Source organism: Nipponia nippon, unplaced genomic scaffold, assembly GCF_047370975.1.
Source record: "Nipponia nippon isolate SJK-2023a ecotype South Korea unplaced genomic scaffold, ASM4737097v1 scaffold_4, whole genome shotgun sequence".
Lineage (NCBI taxonomy): Eukaryota > Metazoa > Chordata > Aves > Pelecaniformes > Threskiornithidae > Nipponia > Nipponia nippon.
The window spans coordinates 7,933,522-7,950,427 of NW_028262358.1; the positions used below are offsets into that span (position 1 = coordinate 7,933,522).

The 16,906-nt window shown below is 39.9% G+C and overlaps 1 protein-coding gene across 3 annotated transcripts in view; it reads left to right on the forward strand.

Annotated features, from left to right (window-relative positions):
* Nucleotides 1–16,906, forward strand: part of MACROD2 (mono-ADP ribosylhydrolase 2) — an 893,688-nt gene that overhangs the window by 182,302 nt on the left and 694,480 nt on the right. For all 3 annotated transcript variants that reach the window (XM_087774714.1, XM_087774715.1, XM_087774713.1), the window contains exon 4: nt 10,188–10,217. In XM_087774714.1, coding sequence (XP_087630840.1) covers nt 10,188–10,217 — 30 coding nt within the window. The remainder of the gene's footprint in view (nt 1–10,187; nt 10,218–16,906) is intronic.

A 16,906-nucleotide genomic window follows, 5' to 3' on the forward strand; every position in this document is an offset into this window, starting at 1 on the left:
TTCTTAATATCTTTTATGGTCTTCTCAAGATTTTTTTTTTTTTTAATTAGCTTACAGTTGGTAACTTCTTGAAACAATCAGTTAAGATAAAGTATGGATAGTATATTTGACAACAGTACAACAGAAAGATTTGGGAGAGTATTCTTATGGACAGCGTAAGATGTCCAGTCCATATTTTACTGTAATGCATTATTCCTGGTTTGACTGAAACACTGAGGTTATTAAGTTCCACTTTCCCTTATGAAGAAATACATGACCGTTGTTATACAAATATTTAGCCCTATAGCAACAGTTTGGGCCTATGTTTGAAAACAAAAAAAGTACAGTAAAATACATAACCAGATTCTCTGTTTCTTCTGTAATGTGGCTCACACTGACCACAGTGGGAGCTGCTTCTAATTTCAGGCTATATAAAGAAAGGATCATTAGAGAGGTTATACAAGACGTTCATATGCAGAGCATGTTACATTCACCCAGCTGGATACGTTTTAAAGCAGACCTTACTTCAGTGCTTTACTTTGCAGCCTCTTCAAATCCTACATGTCTGCGCTAGCTGCTTGCAGGAGCTTGTAATTCATTGTCAAAATCTTTCTTCCAGGCTGCTCTTGCAAAAACAGTGCAATAACATCTTGCCTTCCTCTAACTTTGTGGCAAAATTTGCAAGTGAAGTCTTGTCTGTGTAGCTGGAAAAAAGTGTGAGGGCTGTTTTGGTAGGGCGTGAGGTGTGCCTTTTTTTTTTTCCCTCCCTTTCTTTTTTCTTCTTCTTCTTTTTCTTTTTTTAAACTGAATATTGTTCAGGAGTGTTAATACCCTAAGAAAAACCAGTGGTGTGGGCGCTTACTACTTTTACTCCAAAATATGCCCGCTGAGGTCAGCCCTGCAGCTGCAGCCAGGCTTGACCTTGCTTGGGCTGCCTTTGAGTAAATGTGAAGCACCGCGGGGTGTGCCTGCACCGCGCGGGTGTGCCTGCACCGCGGGGTACCTCCTACTGCTGGTTACCCTACGGGAAAATGTGCTGTGCTGCTGTCAGGGCAAGGCCCCAGGTAGCTGCTTTTCAGCAGTGGGCTTTGATTTCATAACAAGTTAGGGGGTTTTGTTATTTTGAAGCCTGAATGTTGAATATTAATGTTTCAAGACTGAAATATGTTAGTTTTGATCACCTTTTGATCTCTTTTTGATTTTCAGAGCGTAATTGTTGCTTTATTAAAACCTTTTGCAATCAGACATTTGCCTTCTTGAAATCAAATCTTACACAATTATTTCCTAGTGAAGGAAAGTGAAATGAAATCTTGTGATTAGCTACACCATAAGTACCGTACCAGTGTTTGGGGGGGGAAAGAACAAAAATCGCATAGGTTAGTGTTCTTGTGTGCAGGTAGACTTTGGGAGGTTTAAGGCTGGTTGTAATTTTGAAAAGACAAAAGCAAAAAAAGCACAAAGAACTTTAATTTTTTTCTGTATTCCAGATAACATGTTCTAGTACCTTTGGGATACTGGAAGGATGCATGAATTATATAAATTTCACTAATTATTTTGAAATAATTACTACCAAAACTGCTTTTCTAATTGTGCAGGTAGAACTTAGGACTACCTCTTATTTTATTTTGCGTGGGCTTTTAAATATTGATGATGACTCTACTTAAATGGATTAATTATATACTGCAGCACTTTGATTCCCTTTAATGTTACATTTACAAACCACACAAATGGCCCAGATTACGAGATGAAAAATTGGCTGTAGTAGACCTGAATATTTTTTTCCTCATTATTCTGCCCTGAAATATGTTCCTGTTGCTTTGTGTTTCAGCTCGGCTATATTCTAAAATACCTTGATGATCTAGAAGGCAACTTTAAGTGGTTGAGCAAACCACAAATTGACACACAAAATAGATGAAATCTTAATTCATAGCTTTCCCTTTAGCGTCTGGTAGCGTGTGTGACAATTTATCAACCTGTGTTTTAGAATGAAATTATTCCTGCTTTGTGCCTTTCTCACGTTTGCCAGAAAGAATGAGAGAGATGTGAAAAATGAGCGTGCCTTCTGCAAAGGGGTTCGGGCAAAACGTGACAATGGAGGTTTCTGTGCTTACCAGCCACTTTTAGCCTTTTCTAGCTCCTTCCCTTCAAACTGCAGCTTCTGATTCACCAAGTCCCTTGTCTTCTCCCTCCCAAGGATGAGATCAGCCTCATCAAACAGGTTCTTTAACTGTCCTTCACGAGGTGCTGGCAGGAAACCTTTTCCTTTTGCATCGCTTTCTTTCCTTTGATTTGGAATAGATGTTTCTGTCTAGCTGAAAATAATACCAGTGGATGGGTATGAATTTCATTGGTATGAATGCGTGAACTGCTGTTTTTGCAGGATTTCACCTGAAAATGCTTTACAGAGTTGTGTTTGGGTCTGAAGATCTCCTAATGAATACCATTCTTAAAAACAAGTACATTTGGTTTTTCGGCTAGTCTTTTAAGTTACACTTCTTGCTGTGTTTGACTGACTTCCCCACCAAGAAGCAATTGTGGTGATTGGTGTCCTCAGGCTACTGTAAAATTTAGGCTCCTTTTGAAGTTGGAGCCTAATCTTCAGTCCATATGGAAGTTTATACAGCAGCGTTTAGGAAGTACTCTAGGCCAAACGCTTTCTCTCGTGCTTTTCTCAGTGTGTGTTAGACAACTTCAGTTTCTGTTAATTTTCTCTCGCTCTGCACTATAGCAATTAGCGTATTTCACTGTAAGGTAAAAACCTGTCAGTTTGCTCCTTCTGCTTTGAAGGTGTGCCTCCGACGTACTCTAAATTTTAAATGCCAGGCTGATGGCTGTGTGCTTATTTCTGTACTGTTTTCACAGTACACTGCTGCTGCTGCTGCTGCTGCTGCTGACTGCTGCCTTGCCCGAGTTCAGTGCCTCCATTGCTTTTGTGGTGTGCTTTTTTGGTTGGTGGTTATTTTTTTATTTTATTTTTTTTACTCTTGGTATCAGATTTCAGAGATGGTTTGCATATGGCTGATTAAGCTTAATGGGTGTAATATATAACTTTTAAAAATAGCTTTCTTGCGTAAATGCAGATTATATATTGAGTTGGTAATGTATTAGAAGAAAAATAACTGAAAAGTTATGACAGTTATTGTTTCCTTATTGAATTCAGAATGTTGTGAAGGCAATTTCCTTGACAGGATCAACTCCAGAGCACTTACTACTATGCTGGTTTTTTTTCCCTTAATCTACCTATGAAATACCCTTTACAAGCTTGAAATTGGAGATAATGACTACTTTATTTGCAAAGATGGCAAAACTTGGTTTTAACAATTTGTTCTCTCTACAGAAGTTGTGAGGGGGGAACAGAATAGCACAGGTTGTATGACTGGAGTAAACCACAAAGCCCTTTTATTGGGTCCAAATACAAAACCTGTGCTTTTAATTGCACAAAGCCTCCCGTTAGATTTTATTTATCTTTAAAGCAGGACAAATTTGTAGTGTACGCTTTCAGTGTCTGGGAAAAAAGTAAGGCATGGAAAATTCGGTCTCTTTGTCTCCCATTTTGCTAACACAGATGATGGAATCATTCAGACTCATTAGGTCATGCTTCTGGACATCTTGAAGTTAGTACTTTTAGTTAGTACTTTTTACTAACAATAAAATAAGGCCAGGTAAACCTTCACTTCTATTTATAGAGGCTTTTAATGGGCAGAAGAGGAGGAGATTTCTTTATACATGGAAGCCTCAAGTCCTGGGGTGTGTATTCAGAATACGATCTGCTCTTGATCACCTGTTAAAAACAAGCAAAAAAACTTTTGGGGCTAAACTCAGAAGAGTGTTAGGAGCCTTCAGAAGCAGAGCGGGTCAGGGCCAAGTCTTTGGCCGACACAAGGATTGCTCCATGGAGCTGCGGTGTGAGGGCCGGGGCACGCAGAGCAGCCAGCCCTCCACGGGGACTGGCCCGCCGTGCACAGGCGTCTCTGCAAAGCTCCAGCTTGCGCGTCAGCCGAAGTGTTCAATCCCAGTTCTGCTAATGGGTGTTAGTCCAGGGGGGCGAAAGCCTTTTCCAGGTGTAGAGAGAAGCAACTTGTTTGTAGAAATCTCCTGCACCGTAGAAAACAGTTGAGTAAGTTGCTGCTACCCATATTATGGAGCTCTTTCTGGTGCACGGTTACATGCAGGTTATCGTCACACCTTCCATATTGAGTAAGTATCTGAAGGCTGTATTTACGGAAGGCATATAGGTGTCTGAAGACGTTAGTAGTGGTACTTACTGATGTGCCTAAACGTTTTAACTTGATCTTATTTTGTAGGCTGGGTGGTTTTCTAATTTCCAGTAGTCTCTGCTTTGCATCATTAGGCACTTACATAACTTTGTAAATCTGGCCCAGTCTGTTATTATAATGTTATTTTACCTCTCCTGATTACTGTGGCTTTCTGTGCAAGAAAGTATTTTGAGTAAAGTTAATTATAGTGGTGACTATACTGTAGCGTATTGTATATGGTTGTATTTTTATTATTTACTATATATACTTCAAAATTACTTCATGATCTTTAAGCCTCAAGCTTTTTACTTTAAGGCACCAAAACACATCTCGTGTTAAAAATGGTTGACTCTATCAAGGTGCAGTTGTTAGCTCACTCTTCTTCTCTCTGCTTTCTTGAGAAAAGATCAAACAAAATGCAGTGACAGGTAAGGATGTCTCACAAACCATGTAGCAGAAATGCAGCTTCCTGTTCCATAAATTACTGGTGCTCTGCTCACCAGCTGCCTGTTATGATGTTTTATTGATGAATAAAAATGGTGTCTGAGGCAATAGAATGTCTTGCATCTTACAACGCTGCCAGTTATAAAGATGTCTTCTTGAATAAATTTCACAATTAGAAAGTATTGACAAAAATATTTAATCTTTTTTACATCAAAATAAGCTCAAACATCTGCTGCCAAAGTCAGACAGTATCAAGTAATCTTTTGAAAGTATTTTTTTATTATACTGACAGATGCATGGCTGCATGACATAGATGTCAATTTAAGTTACTAGTGCCATTAATACTTGACAAAGACATGCTCCCAGAAGAATTTACGTTTTTAAAATGTTGTCAGATGAGTATATGCCAACAAAAAGTAACCAGAGTTATTCGGCTATGTTGTTAACAAAGCTAAAAGCATGTTATCTCCAGAGACATCACAAAAATTGGTATTCGCATCATTTCTGTTTTCTAAATTCCACAGAACTGACAGCAGAAAAAACAATTCCTTGTCTGCAAATGTCTGTTTAAGCAACCCATATATACATCCTTTTTCACTTTTTATACCTTTTGGCTTACAGCACAGAAGGATCTTTAGTTTCATTTGAGGTGAACTTCTTCAGCATTCATTGCTTTCCACAAAATTTCAAATAATCCTACTTCTTGGCAAGAACGCTGTGGTAAGGAGAACATTGAGGAAAACGTTAAGACTTGTGCCAGAGTTTCTGGTCTGCTTATTCCGTCAAAAAAGTGTTGGAAAGCTATATGACTTAACTCATTAAGAAGACTGAGGTTTAAAACATTCATGTCCAGTTCTTATTTGTCAAATATGCTGGTATATTCATTATTTAAATTTGTACATTTTAGTAATCTGAGATTTCATTGTGGGTATTCCATAATGAGAAACTAAGCTTATTTCAAATTCTTTCCTCCCAGGTCTTTCATTTTTCTTTTCTTTTCCTTTTTTCCTCTCTCCCCACAGAAGTGTTTTGAAAGGAATTGTATTTCTTAGAGCAAGAGTGGAGTTTTCTGGGTAGGCCAGATCAGCGTTCATGGAGTTTGTTTAGTAGCGCTGTCCTGGTGCTGCTCCTCTATGTTGAAAAGCGTAAAAGCTTAGCCTGTTGAGGTGCCGAATTGTTTGAAATAATGAATTTCTGGTTGAATCTGGGGTCATAAACATCTCATTAAGGGCTGAATCGTTATACTCAGTGATTAGAGACTGTTTTTTCTTTTAAGTGGATTTTTTTTTTTAGAGTGGATTTTTTCTTAGAGATGAGCCTGAACTTTGTAGGAACACTTTTTAACTGCTAATGCTTCTAATGTACCTAATAAAAAGAAATCTAGAACTAAGGGGCTGAAAGCCATATTGCTACTTTTGGATGTATTTCTGTTTGCTGTTCTGAGACAGACTGTGAAGGTGAGATCTGTCTCTCAAAATGCAGAGTTCAAGACTCCTTTTAAAGTAGTGGCGATGTGCAGCATCTCCTGCGCTGTGATTTGTCTCACCCTGAAGCCGCTATTTAAAGTACACCACAGGAACTGGTCCCCAGATATGGCCGGGGGGAGGTTATTATTATTTTTTATTGAAGCCTGTGTTACTGGTGCAGGCAAAAATATTTAAAAGTAGATGAGCTCTCACCTCTGCTGCCGCTTGCGGGCCATCGCTAAGTGAGGTGTTTTGGATGGGGCTTTACAATGTGTGTTATAGTTCAGCCTGACAAGGAAGTACGTAGTCTGCTGGCTGCCTGACCACTCTGTGTCATCACTCCTCTTAGTATAAATGAGTACATATTAAAATAAGATTGCAAGGTTTGTATCATGAGTGGATTTTCAGAATTAATGCCCAGGACTCTGTTGTAGACCGTAGTTTGTAAGAAGGCAATTTTAGGAAGGTTGGGCAGGTCAACTTGAAAGGGTAGCGTGGGGAATAAAATGAGGTGGAAGAAGTCTTTACCTCACATTTCTCTGGAGCCCCTCTTATGTTTGTTTGTTTTCTTTTACCGTTCTTTGTCTTGGTAACTTGGTAGCAATTCAGTCTTCCTCTTTCCTGCACCCCAACTCTCCTCTGACTTGAGAATCTTGTTCAGCTCCGGAATAGCAAAATAAGGACAAGAGGTTAGTCAAGATGGCTTTACTAGTTGTCTACAAATGCTGTAACGTGTGCTACCTAAGGCTGGGCACGCCCTCCGTGAGGCGGGGGAGTTGTATGTGCACGCGGTGCAGTGGTGCAACCTGGGGAGCAATTGGGACTTCATCACTTTTGGAGGGTGAAAGCTCCCAGGGTCCCACCGCTGGTTGCTCATGCCTACCCAAGGCTGAAGCTCTGCAGCAGGAGCCCCTTTCAAAGTGTTTTGCAAGACTTGATCATTTGGGAGCACTGACAGACAAAATGCAGCTGTAGGTTAGCACTGGGGGACTAAGAAGAGAGGCAATACTTGCTCCAACATAATATGATGTGATTACAGCCATGGGGCTGTGCTGACCTCCTCTCTGAATCCAAGCGAAAATCCTCAGCTCTGGCTGGGGGAAGGTACTCTTTAGGTGGTGACAAGTTACTTCTTTAGTGGTAAGGCTTTCCTAAAAATGCAAAGAAAGGTGTATTTTATCGCACTTTTCGGGTACAACCCAAAAAATCTGAAAATAAAAGTTCTTGCATTTTGAGTGACACATTATCTTTCTGGAAAGGATGCTGTAAATATAATTCTGTCATGTTCTTTCCTGGCACCATAGGAAAATGGTTTGATTTTCCTCCTAATAGTCAAGCATAATGCTTAAAAAAAAAAGTGCCTATGAATTATTACTGCAATTTCAATGGCTGTAATAGATGCATTGCAGCCAAAAATCTGTTTGAACTGTTTTTGCTGTTTCTATGGAGAAGTGTGTGATGCTGAGTTATACTATATGTTATTAACAAATTTTAGAAAGTATTGGAAAGATGAACATTGTCAGGAAAAGTTAATGAGAGAAACATAATTCTCTGAGAAGCCAACGAATGAGAGTTTGCAAAGTGGATGTTGGCTGTGTATCAGAAGAAACTTTTTTAGCAGTGGAAACTTTGGTTGCAGTGAGGTATAGCAGGTCTTAGCTGTGTCTCTTAAGTCTCTCAAACGTAATAACTGAAATCCTAGAATTTGACTCATTCAAGAACTAGAATAGTAATTGCAGGTGCATTCTACAGTGCCAAAAGGAATAATCTTGAATAGCGGACTTATAGCAGTAGATGACAGATTGTTACTTTTATTTTCTTCTGGTACAAGGTATGCTGAATTTTTTGTCTCAGATACTTGTTTTACTGCAGGGAAGGTGATGTTACCTGTTACAGGAGTCCTTTGGAAGCTGCTGTAGAAATATGTAGGGCCGTCTTTAATTTATGTCTGTCTTTTATAGTGAATTTCAGTGAGGGCAAGAGCAGGTAAATATAGAAAGATTGAAGTTCGGTGGAACTCTTTGCAATATGTCTGCACACATTTATTATTGCTATCATTATATCTTTTTCAAAGCCAATTTATATATGTTCCCTGCTAGCACTTTATGAAGGATAGCCAAGAGTCTAAAGCGGTCTTGTTATGCTATGTAAAAGCAAATTAACTGTGACAGTGATGTCCTAGCAACATAGTTGATTCATGGGATATAGATGCATGAAAGTTAAGGATCTTGAGCTAATATAACAGTATGTGACAGCCAAAAGGGAGGATTTGCACTGTCGTCTCCAAACTGTGTTGCCCCATCTTCTCTTTCCTAGCCACACTGTTCTGCCACTTGTGTATCTCTCCATGAGCCAGTTCACCTCAGTGACATGTCAGAAATCTGAACGAAAAGGAATAGTGGATGGTTTTCAGCTGGTTTGCGGAGTTGCATCTGAAGGAAGAATCCAGACAGCAAAAAGGAAGCCAGGCACTTCTTTGGAAATGGCTACAAATGGCTTTGTTTTAGAAAGAAAGATTATTTGCTCCGGTTTTCTCCATCTAATCTTCCAGAGTATTAGAACCAGACTTGGATCAGAAAGATGCACGAGAACGTCCCTCTAGGTCTTGGTCTCAACAATTAACTCACTCAATCAGTGTAGTCCTAGGATGGATAACTGTCCCTGTAGTTTGCAGTTTATTTTGATTTGATTTTGTCAGCTAAGCTGGATATAAAGCTGCATATTTATTTCTTTAAAGAGCATTGCATTTTGAATCATATAAAGCTACTTCTTGAGTCACTGTAAGATAATAGTATTAATGGTATATGTTGCTTTATAAATCAGAGATCTTGGGTATGCTACTTTGATGGAAAATTTAGATTTTCAATGAAGACAGTTTCACTGCAGTGTCAGGGAAAGCTGGCTGCAAATGGTTGAGCTGAAAGTGGATGTTAAGTCAAAGAAGTTTGTAGAGTATCTGAAAAAGAAATGAGGAAGACGAAGAAGATAACTGTCGATTTTTTGTGAGTCTCAAGAAAATGATGGAAAAAACCAACAGCAGGGCGTTTGCTGTTTACATTCTTCTATGGAAGAAGGAGAGGGAAATCATAGAAACAATAACGTATAACAGTAGAAAGTTTGGATACTGGAAAATACCTAATTTATTCTGTGTATCTTGCCATCTCCCCTTGTCCTGGAGCAGGAAATGGTTTGATGTCTTGCTTCTCCTTTACTCATCAGCAAGCAGTAAGAAATACCTGCATCCATCCCTTATACTCTTGCTTTTATACTGTGTTTTATCTATGTTACGATAGGACAGGGATTTGCTTCCCACACATCTAAAGGGTGAATACTTTACTCAAGGCAGGCTTAGAAGCCTAGGCTTTCCTTCTGGTTTTGCCTAGGCAGTGAAAGGAAGATATTTGGCACGGCTCCAGTTGTGCTAGCTTAATTTGAAGGACCGTCTTATATCACCATGCTCTGAAAATTGCTTTCCATAAGTGATTTATCCATTTCTGGCATGGGTAGCTTGATGGTTACCATACAGAGGCAATTAAGCATACTGAGTGAAATCCCAACTTAATTGCATACAATGGTGAAACACCCTTTCATATCAGTGGGGCCAAGGTTTCTCATCATCATCCCCAAAGTTCCCATGTCATAGAAAACAAGGAGAGCTAATCAAAAGTTGCATCAAAGTCTATTTAAGTTTCTCTAAAATGAAAGACTTTTACTTCATTTGGTAATCAAAAAGGAATGTGGTAGAATTATAAATTAAAGATTGTAATTTCATAAGCTACTCAACATTAAGCTTTAATAATTGTATTACTGTTTTATTTATTAGCTTACACGTTCAAAGATATTGCAAAATAGTGCAAAGGTAAAGATTGCAATTACAATTTACATAAATGATTGTTTTTGCAGTAAATGTTTTTGGGTAAGTGGAGAGTAGCTGTTACTGAAAGTTATTGAAACAATGGAAAATCTCGTGAAGCATCTGTTTTGGTTCCATCTATATTTAGGAAGCTCAATGCTAATGATTTTCCTTCTGTTCTTCTTGCAGCTAATTCCAGCCTTCTTGGAGGTGGAGGAGGTGAGTCTTTTCTTAATGCTGTATTTATTCTTAAATAAATGTGAAATATATGCTGAGCAAATGCAGTGTTTCATTGGTTATAAAACAATATATGATAAGTTCAAAAGGTAGAAAAGTGAAATTATTAGATGGGAAAACTCACCAAAGTCAATAATGTTTCATATCATGAAGAGTCAGGGTTTGTGACTGCTGCTGAATCTGGTTTCCCCGCTGGATTGGACTAGGGCTGGACCTGTATATGGGACTAACCAAAACATAAAGAAACTGAACTGCCTTATGTTATGTTGTGTTTAAGTATTTAGGATTTTTATTTAATTTACTTCAAGGGAACCTTGAATGCGTGTTAAATAAATAGTTTTTTAAAAAAAGTTAAATCATTAAAACATGGTTAAAACTCCTGTTAGTAAATTAATGAGGTTTTATCTTTGCACTTTTTTTTAAAAACTTGGTTGCTTACCTCATTCTGCTTGCCAGAATACTTGAGTAGATGTCAATACAAATCTTTGGTGCATGTAAGAGATGCTACCAACATGTATATTAGTAAGAGAGAGAGGCACAAGTGCACATAGTGGGTATTGTTTCCAAATGTGTGGGTGCTGTAGATCGATGCTATTTTGCTTTTTGTCATACTGTTGTACCATGGCCGTAAGAGCTTACACGAGTGTTAACGATTCAGGAAAAAAACCTCACGAAGAGCTTGATGTCAGTTTTCTGTGACTTCCCCTGCCTCCCAGAGGGAAGTAAAAGAGCTCAGTTCTGGAAATTTCACAGTGCAGGAGCTGTACAGGCAGGGACTAATCTTCCTTCCTGGCTGGAGTTAAAAGGACTTGATGATCAGAGCTTACATATGCAAGGGTAAAGGAAAGGGCTCTGTAAAAAGGCAGAAGATCTCTGTTGCTTGTGAAGCTTGAGGATAAGTCGTCAAAGCTTTTGTTTTAACAGCCTTAACTGAACAGGCCTCCTTTATTTGTGGACCATGAAAAGGTGCTTGACAATGCACCCGGGTGTCTAAATAAAACAGTTCATGTTTCTCAGCTCTATGTCTGGACATTAAAGTACAGGGAAGCCTTACCTGGTAATCCTGTTGGATTAATCTGTTCCTTTTGATTCGAGTTAGTTGTTTGCAGTATACCAAATTTTTCTTTGTTTAAAAGATAATCCTTTAAAAGGTAATCCTTCGCTAGCCATTCATGTTCCTGCGGAGCCATCCGTGTACCTCCTCTTCAGTGCTTGCTCCAAGCTGGTAACGTCAAAAAAAAAAAATATAAATCAATGCAAATGTTCAAATTCCAATCAGGTTCCCAGAGCACTGCTGCTGCTGAAAGGATTTGGCTATTGACTTTCTGTGGTATTTATTCAGCTGGACTGTACTTCAAAAGTTGATGTCCGTTCAGTGTGGCACTAGATAACGTGGCTCTCCCTCCGTGACAGGCTGGATGAGACCACGCTGTGAGTGAAGTCAGGATTTTTCCTGTATTTTATATGTTAAAAGTGGGGGAGTTTGAAGTTAATTTATTGTCGACGAAAAACACCTCCCACCCCCCCACACTCCCTGCTGCCACCCTGCCACCTCCTGGTCTCCCACCCCCTCAGGGCAGGCTGAGGTGATGGCAGCACAGGAGGCTGGGTCAGTGTGCTGCTGCACCTTCTCCTCCACGTCTCCCCTCTCTCCTCCTGCCCTGGCATTGTTTTGGGCTTTTACCACCATTTCTTAAATAAGTTTCCTCAGCAGTCTCAGGAAGCGCCTGTGGCAGGTTGAGTTTTGGCGCATGGTGGGTCCCCTGGGGAACCGGCTGTGACCGGTTGTGGGCGGCAAAGGGCGGCCCCGATGCCCTCCCACAGAGGAGGTCTCCCTGCAGCCCCCCATGGCCAACACCCCGCAAAACATAATCCCAGATCTTTTAATCTCCGGTGGAAGGATAACAACGTACCCCCTTGCTTGCAATGCAGGTAAAGTACCAAATTTGACTATTTTATGGCTTAGAGTTTGACTGCTTGTGGTTGAGGGGCTGCGTTTGTGCTCTGGAGGTGCCGTGAGGCGCCCTTGGGTAGGGTGGCTGACATGTCCTCAGAGTGCGCTCACTTAGGTTTTCCAAGTCTTTTGAGGAAAAATCCTGAGAATTTTGCTCCCAAAGTACTCCCAAGTTTGGGCAGCCACTATGGGGTGTCTGCGGCTCCCTCCTTGGGTGCATGCATTGGCCGTGCCCTTTAGGAGAAAGGAAGGGTGCACGGGGTCTGCAGGCTGGAGCTCGCTCAGGGGGGCACAAGATGGAGGCACCCCTGGCTGGCCCACCTGCCTGCCGCAGGCAGATGAAGCCGGGCGCCCCTGCCTCTTGGAAAAGCAACTTGTTACTGGTAACATGCATTTCTCTGTAGAAGGGATCATTTTGTTTCCAGTTGAATGGGTCTGGATTTTAAATTCTGGATATATTTTTTCTTTTTTCCAGACGAAAGGGGCGGCAGCACTCCACGTGAAATACTGCTAGTGAATTATTAAAACTTTATTATATACGTAAACACTAAAGACTTCTTTTGATTGCAGATGCTGAATATTTATGATAATGCATAATACCAGTGTAGTTTCTCCAATAATAGGATTCAGATCTCTCCAGTAACGCTCATTCATTTAATCTCTCTGTCACTGCTGGGGGTATGAATACGCATCTTAGTTTTACAGAAAATGAAAACCAGAAATTTCTGCTTGTCCAAGCTTGTGCAACAGGTTTTGTGATTTTTGAGCTGCTTTTGAGCTGTTCTGTGTCTGAAATCTTTCCAGAATTGAACACAAAATAGTTGGAAAAGGTTATTTGAACACCCTGATCTAACGTTTGCAAATGATTCAATACATACGTTAAAACCATCTTCTGGAAGAGAACTGTTGAGGACCCCAATGGGCAATGTTGTCGGCAAACCTAGCACGCTTGGTTGTAAGTTCAGGTGCTGGTGGGTTTGGGTGGCTGCGTCATCCCTGCGTCACCTCAAAGCCACGTCAGGGCATCCGTGTACTTTGATTTCCCAGAACCAGAGTAATGATTTATTCTTGCATTCTCCATTTGAATGCTGTCTATTCATTTTCATGACCGTTTGGAATGAAGAGATAAAAGCACAAAAGATACCAGAAACAATTTTTCACAGAACTGTTTAATCATAAAATCGAGAAACCCACAGCAGAGTCTTAGAAGAATCTTTAGTTAAATATAGATGTCGAAGGTTTCTTTCTGCTTTTCAAATAACTCTGAAGTTTCCAGGATTTCATTATGAGTTTGGTGAGTGAGCCTTTTTTCTTTTTCATTCTTTACTGTTTTTAATAATTGATTTTTAATTAAGAGGCGTATTTCACTTTCAGGTCTAGATTTATCACGCATTCAGCATCTCACTGCTCTGTTAACTTGCACAGAGCATTATGACTTATTTGTGCATCATGTATTATTTGTCCCATTATGTTCAACAGTGCAAAGGTGAAAATTATTAAGAAAATTACCTGCATTTGGAGGGAGTGAGGAAAAAACATTTGATATTTTGAGAAAAAATGACCCCTTTTAAAAATGTATCATGAAGTTTTGGCTGTTGAGAAATCGAAATGCCCTGTTTTGCATGGCAATTTTTTTCTTTACATTCTGTTACAGCTGTGTCAAGGAATGAAAGTATGTGATTTCATGCACTTTGTTAAAGCAAAGTGAGCAAGAGCTGACATTTCTCCTCCCCCTTATGGTGTTGGGTAGTCTGTGGGGTTTTGGGGGTTTTGTGCCCCACTGTCCTCACCTTGTTTTCAGTTATTTTCCTTGGGGTTCATTTTTCCTTTGCTTCGTTTGCTGACTGTAATCAAGTTCTTGTTGCGTGCTGATTTCTGGATTGGCTTGCTTTCTTTGATCTTAAGTTGAGGGTATATTTAAAATAGCAAACTAGGGATTTTTTTTTTTTCCCTCATAAGATTTTGTTGCCTCTGCTACAGTTGGGGAAGAAGACATCATCGTTTAGTGTGCGCTGTTATGAACATAATTTTTGTCAGCTCTGTACTTGAAAATGGTAATTTTGTCTTTAAAAGCTCTGAGAGGAGACAGGTTATATTCGCAGTCTTTTGGAAACATCTATCTGCTTTTCTGTTTCTTTCCGTCTGTCTGTCTGTCTCTTTTTTGGCCAGTGTAACTATGTCTTTTCTAGGGCTTTCGCTGGCATGGAAAAAATTAATTCCTATATAGCCATAAGTACGTTAGCATATCTTAAATGTAGACCAGGCCTACCTCTCCAGTCTGCCCAGATATGGTTTGTAGGCATGTCGTTTTAAGCAACTGTTATGGCATGGGGAACTTGTATTGTGTTCATGATCACAGCAGGGGACTGGGTTTCTCTGTACAGTATCGGGTAGACTCCATTTTGAAAGTGGGATTTGCTTGCCTTCTTTGTCGCCTTTACCTCTGTGTTAGACTATGATAGCGGCAAAAGAAGTGTTTTCTCCTGCTAGAAAGAAATTACCACAGACCGACTCTTCTCCTGGAAAATGGGTTTAGCGGGAGGGAAATGAGCTATTCAGTGGCTGGAGTTTTTTGCTGAGCCTGAGCACAAAATCACATGACAGAGGAGACGGACTTTGTGCGAGGGTCAGTATGCCACTTCAAAATACGCGCAGCCACGCTCGCCTACCTGCAGACATCTGGTGCCACATCAGCCCAGTGGGCTCTCCGAGATACAGGCATGGATATGGCAGACAGGGCACAGGGTTGGGTGGCATCTGCACCTTTCCAGAATGACAACTGAGTGGCAGATATGTCACTTTGTCTGGGGCAGCTGAAATACCGCTAGGTACCAGTGTTTGAGCATCTGGGTTGTACCACATGGTTCCAAATTGATGGAGGAGGTGTTTGTCTTCAAACATGGGTATGGCAGGTGTGTAGCAAAACCATCATGGCTGCTGCTAATGCTATAGAAATAGAGGATACCTGCAGGTAGGGTGCTGCTACAAAGCCACTGGTGTCTGCCAGCCACCCTGTCTATTTGACAATTAATTGCAGATTAATGGGTTCAGAAAGCCAGTGATTATCCAGTCAGTAGTGGCAGGAGGGAACAGCTGACATAAATATCTTTTCTTAACATCCCTCTCCTTGGCCAGGGATGAAGTTTTTATTCTCACAGCTGTGACTTAGGTACCCTTCTGATACCCTTAGATATCATTCTGATGGTTCAATCTCTACCAAAAAAGGAGGTTTTTCACTGTCTGAATAGGAACTTGACATCACTTGGCAAATGAATATTCATGACCCTGAGGAGTGACAGTTTTAAAAGAGAAAATTGGAGGCAGGAATGAGACAACTTGCAAAGCACCCCATAGCAATGCAAAAGGAGAATACTTTAAATATTAGACTGGCCCTACGCTAGCCCATTCAAAATGTGTAACAGGAAGAAGACAAGCCTGTTTTATCCTGAACCAGGATGAGATGCTCTCTGTTTTGGATTTCACAGGGCTTGGGCTTGATATTTACATAATTTAAATGCAAGTGAAGCAAGGGTTTAAATCCAAAGTTCAAATTTGTGCATGACGTGCGCATAACATGAATGCATCCCTTGAGAGGAGAAGAAAGAGTTTGGGAAAGGAGCAGTGACAGGATTCTTTCATCAAGAAAATAAGCATTATTATTTTGTGTTTTTTTATGTCAGTCTGTTGGCATTTTCTTGTATCATGTCAAATACGTTTGTCAGATTGGGGTGTGCTTGCAACAAATGGCTTCGTGGAACAAATGTGCTTCATCTGGGATTTCAGCTAGCTTCAAAAGCTTTCGGTTGCTTTGTACACTGCATCATCATATCTTAGGTATTTAGATAATAGCTATGAAGGTACCAAGATTTTCCTAGCGAATAATGATCATGTAGAAGAACTGATAATTTAAGGCAAATGGCCGTTTGCCTTTGTTGCTAATTAATCCCTTTCTGCTAGAAGATTGCTGCTGCAATTCTGTGGCGTTGTTAAAGTGTTTTATCTCTTTTTACTATTTGCATGCTCTTCTTTTTCATCTCTGTAAATATAGAGGGTTTGAGAGGGCTGTATCCGCCAGTTCCCCCACTGTGACAGTACATCCTCCAATTAAAATTTCAATACTTATGCATTTATGTATTTCTTTCTGTACAGCTGTAATACTAGTTCCATTGGTAGCCCAGTAGCTCAGGGCAAACCAAAACCCTTTCAAGGTGTTTGGTTCAGCCCAAAATCTTGTTTTTATTTATGAGCTTTTTGTTGGATTAGATCAAAGCAAATAGACTCCTCTGTAATTTAACCGCTTTTATAGAATTTATTCAAACTTCCTATGTAAGCAAAGTCTTTCTTTACAGGTCAGTTATTCTTGAAATGTTTTTTCTTTCTTTCTTCGATCTGTGTATGTATGTTTGCTTTTTGCCTTCTGTTATTGCAATGGATATTTCCATGTGGGTTTCAGTTCAGCTTCAATTAAAATTAGTGGATTTTCTCATTTTGTAGTGCTTCTAGAGATACAGTGATGATAGCTCTATAAATAAATAAGCATAGTTTATTTCAGAAGACCCTTAACCCAAACTGTCATGACTGTATTTAAATGTGTGCTCTACTTTATGGAGTTTCTTTTTTTTATGTTTGGTTGTTGTTGTTGTTTAAATATGATATATATTTTGTTCTTTGGCAAGATAGGGTGCTAGCTTCCTTTCTCCGTCATTTTATGCATTCT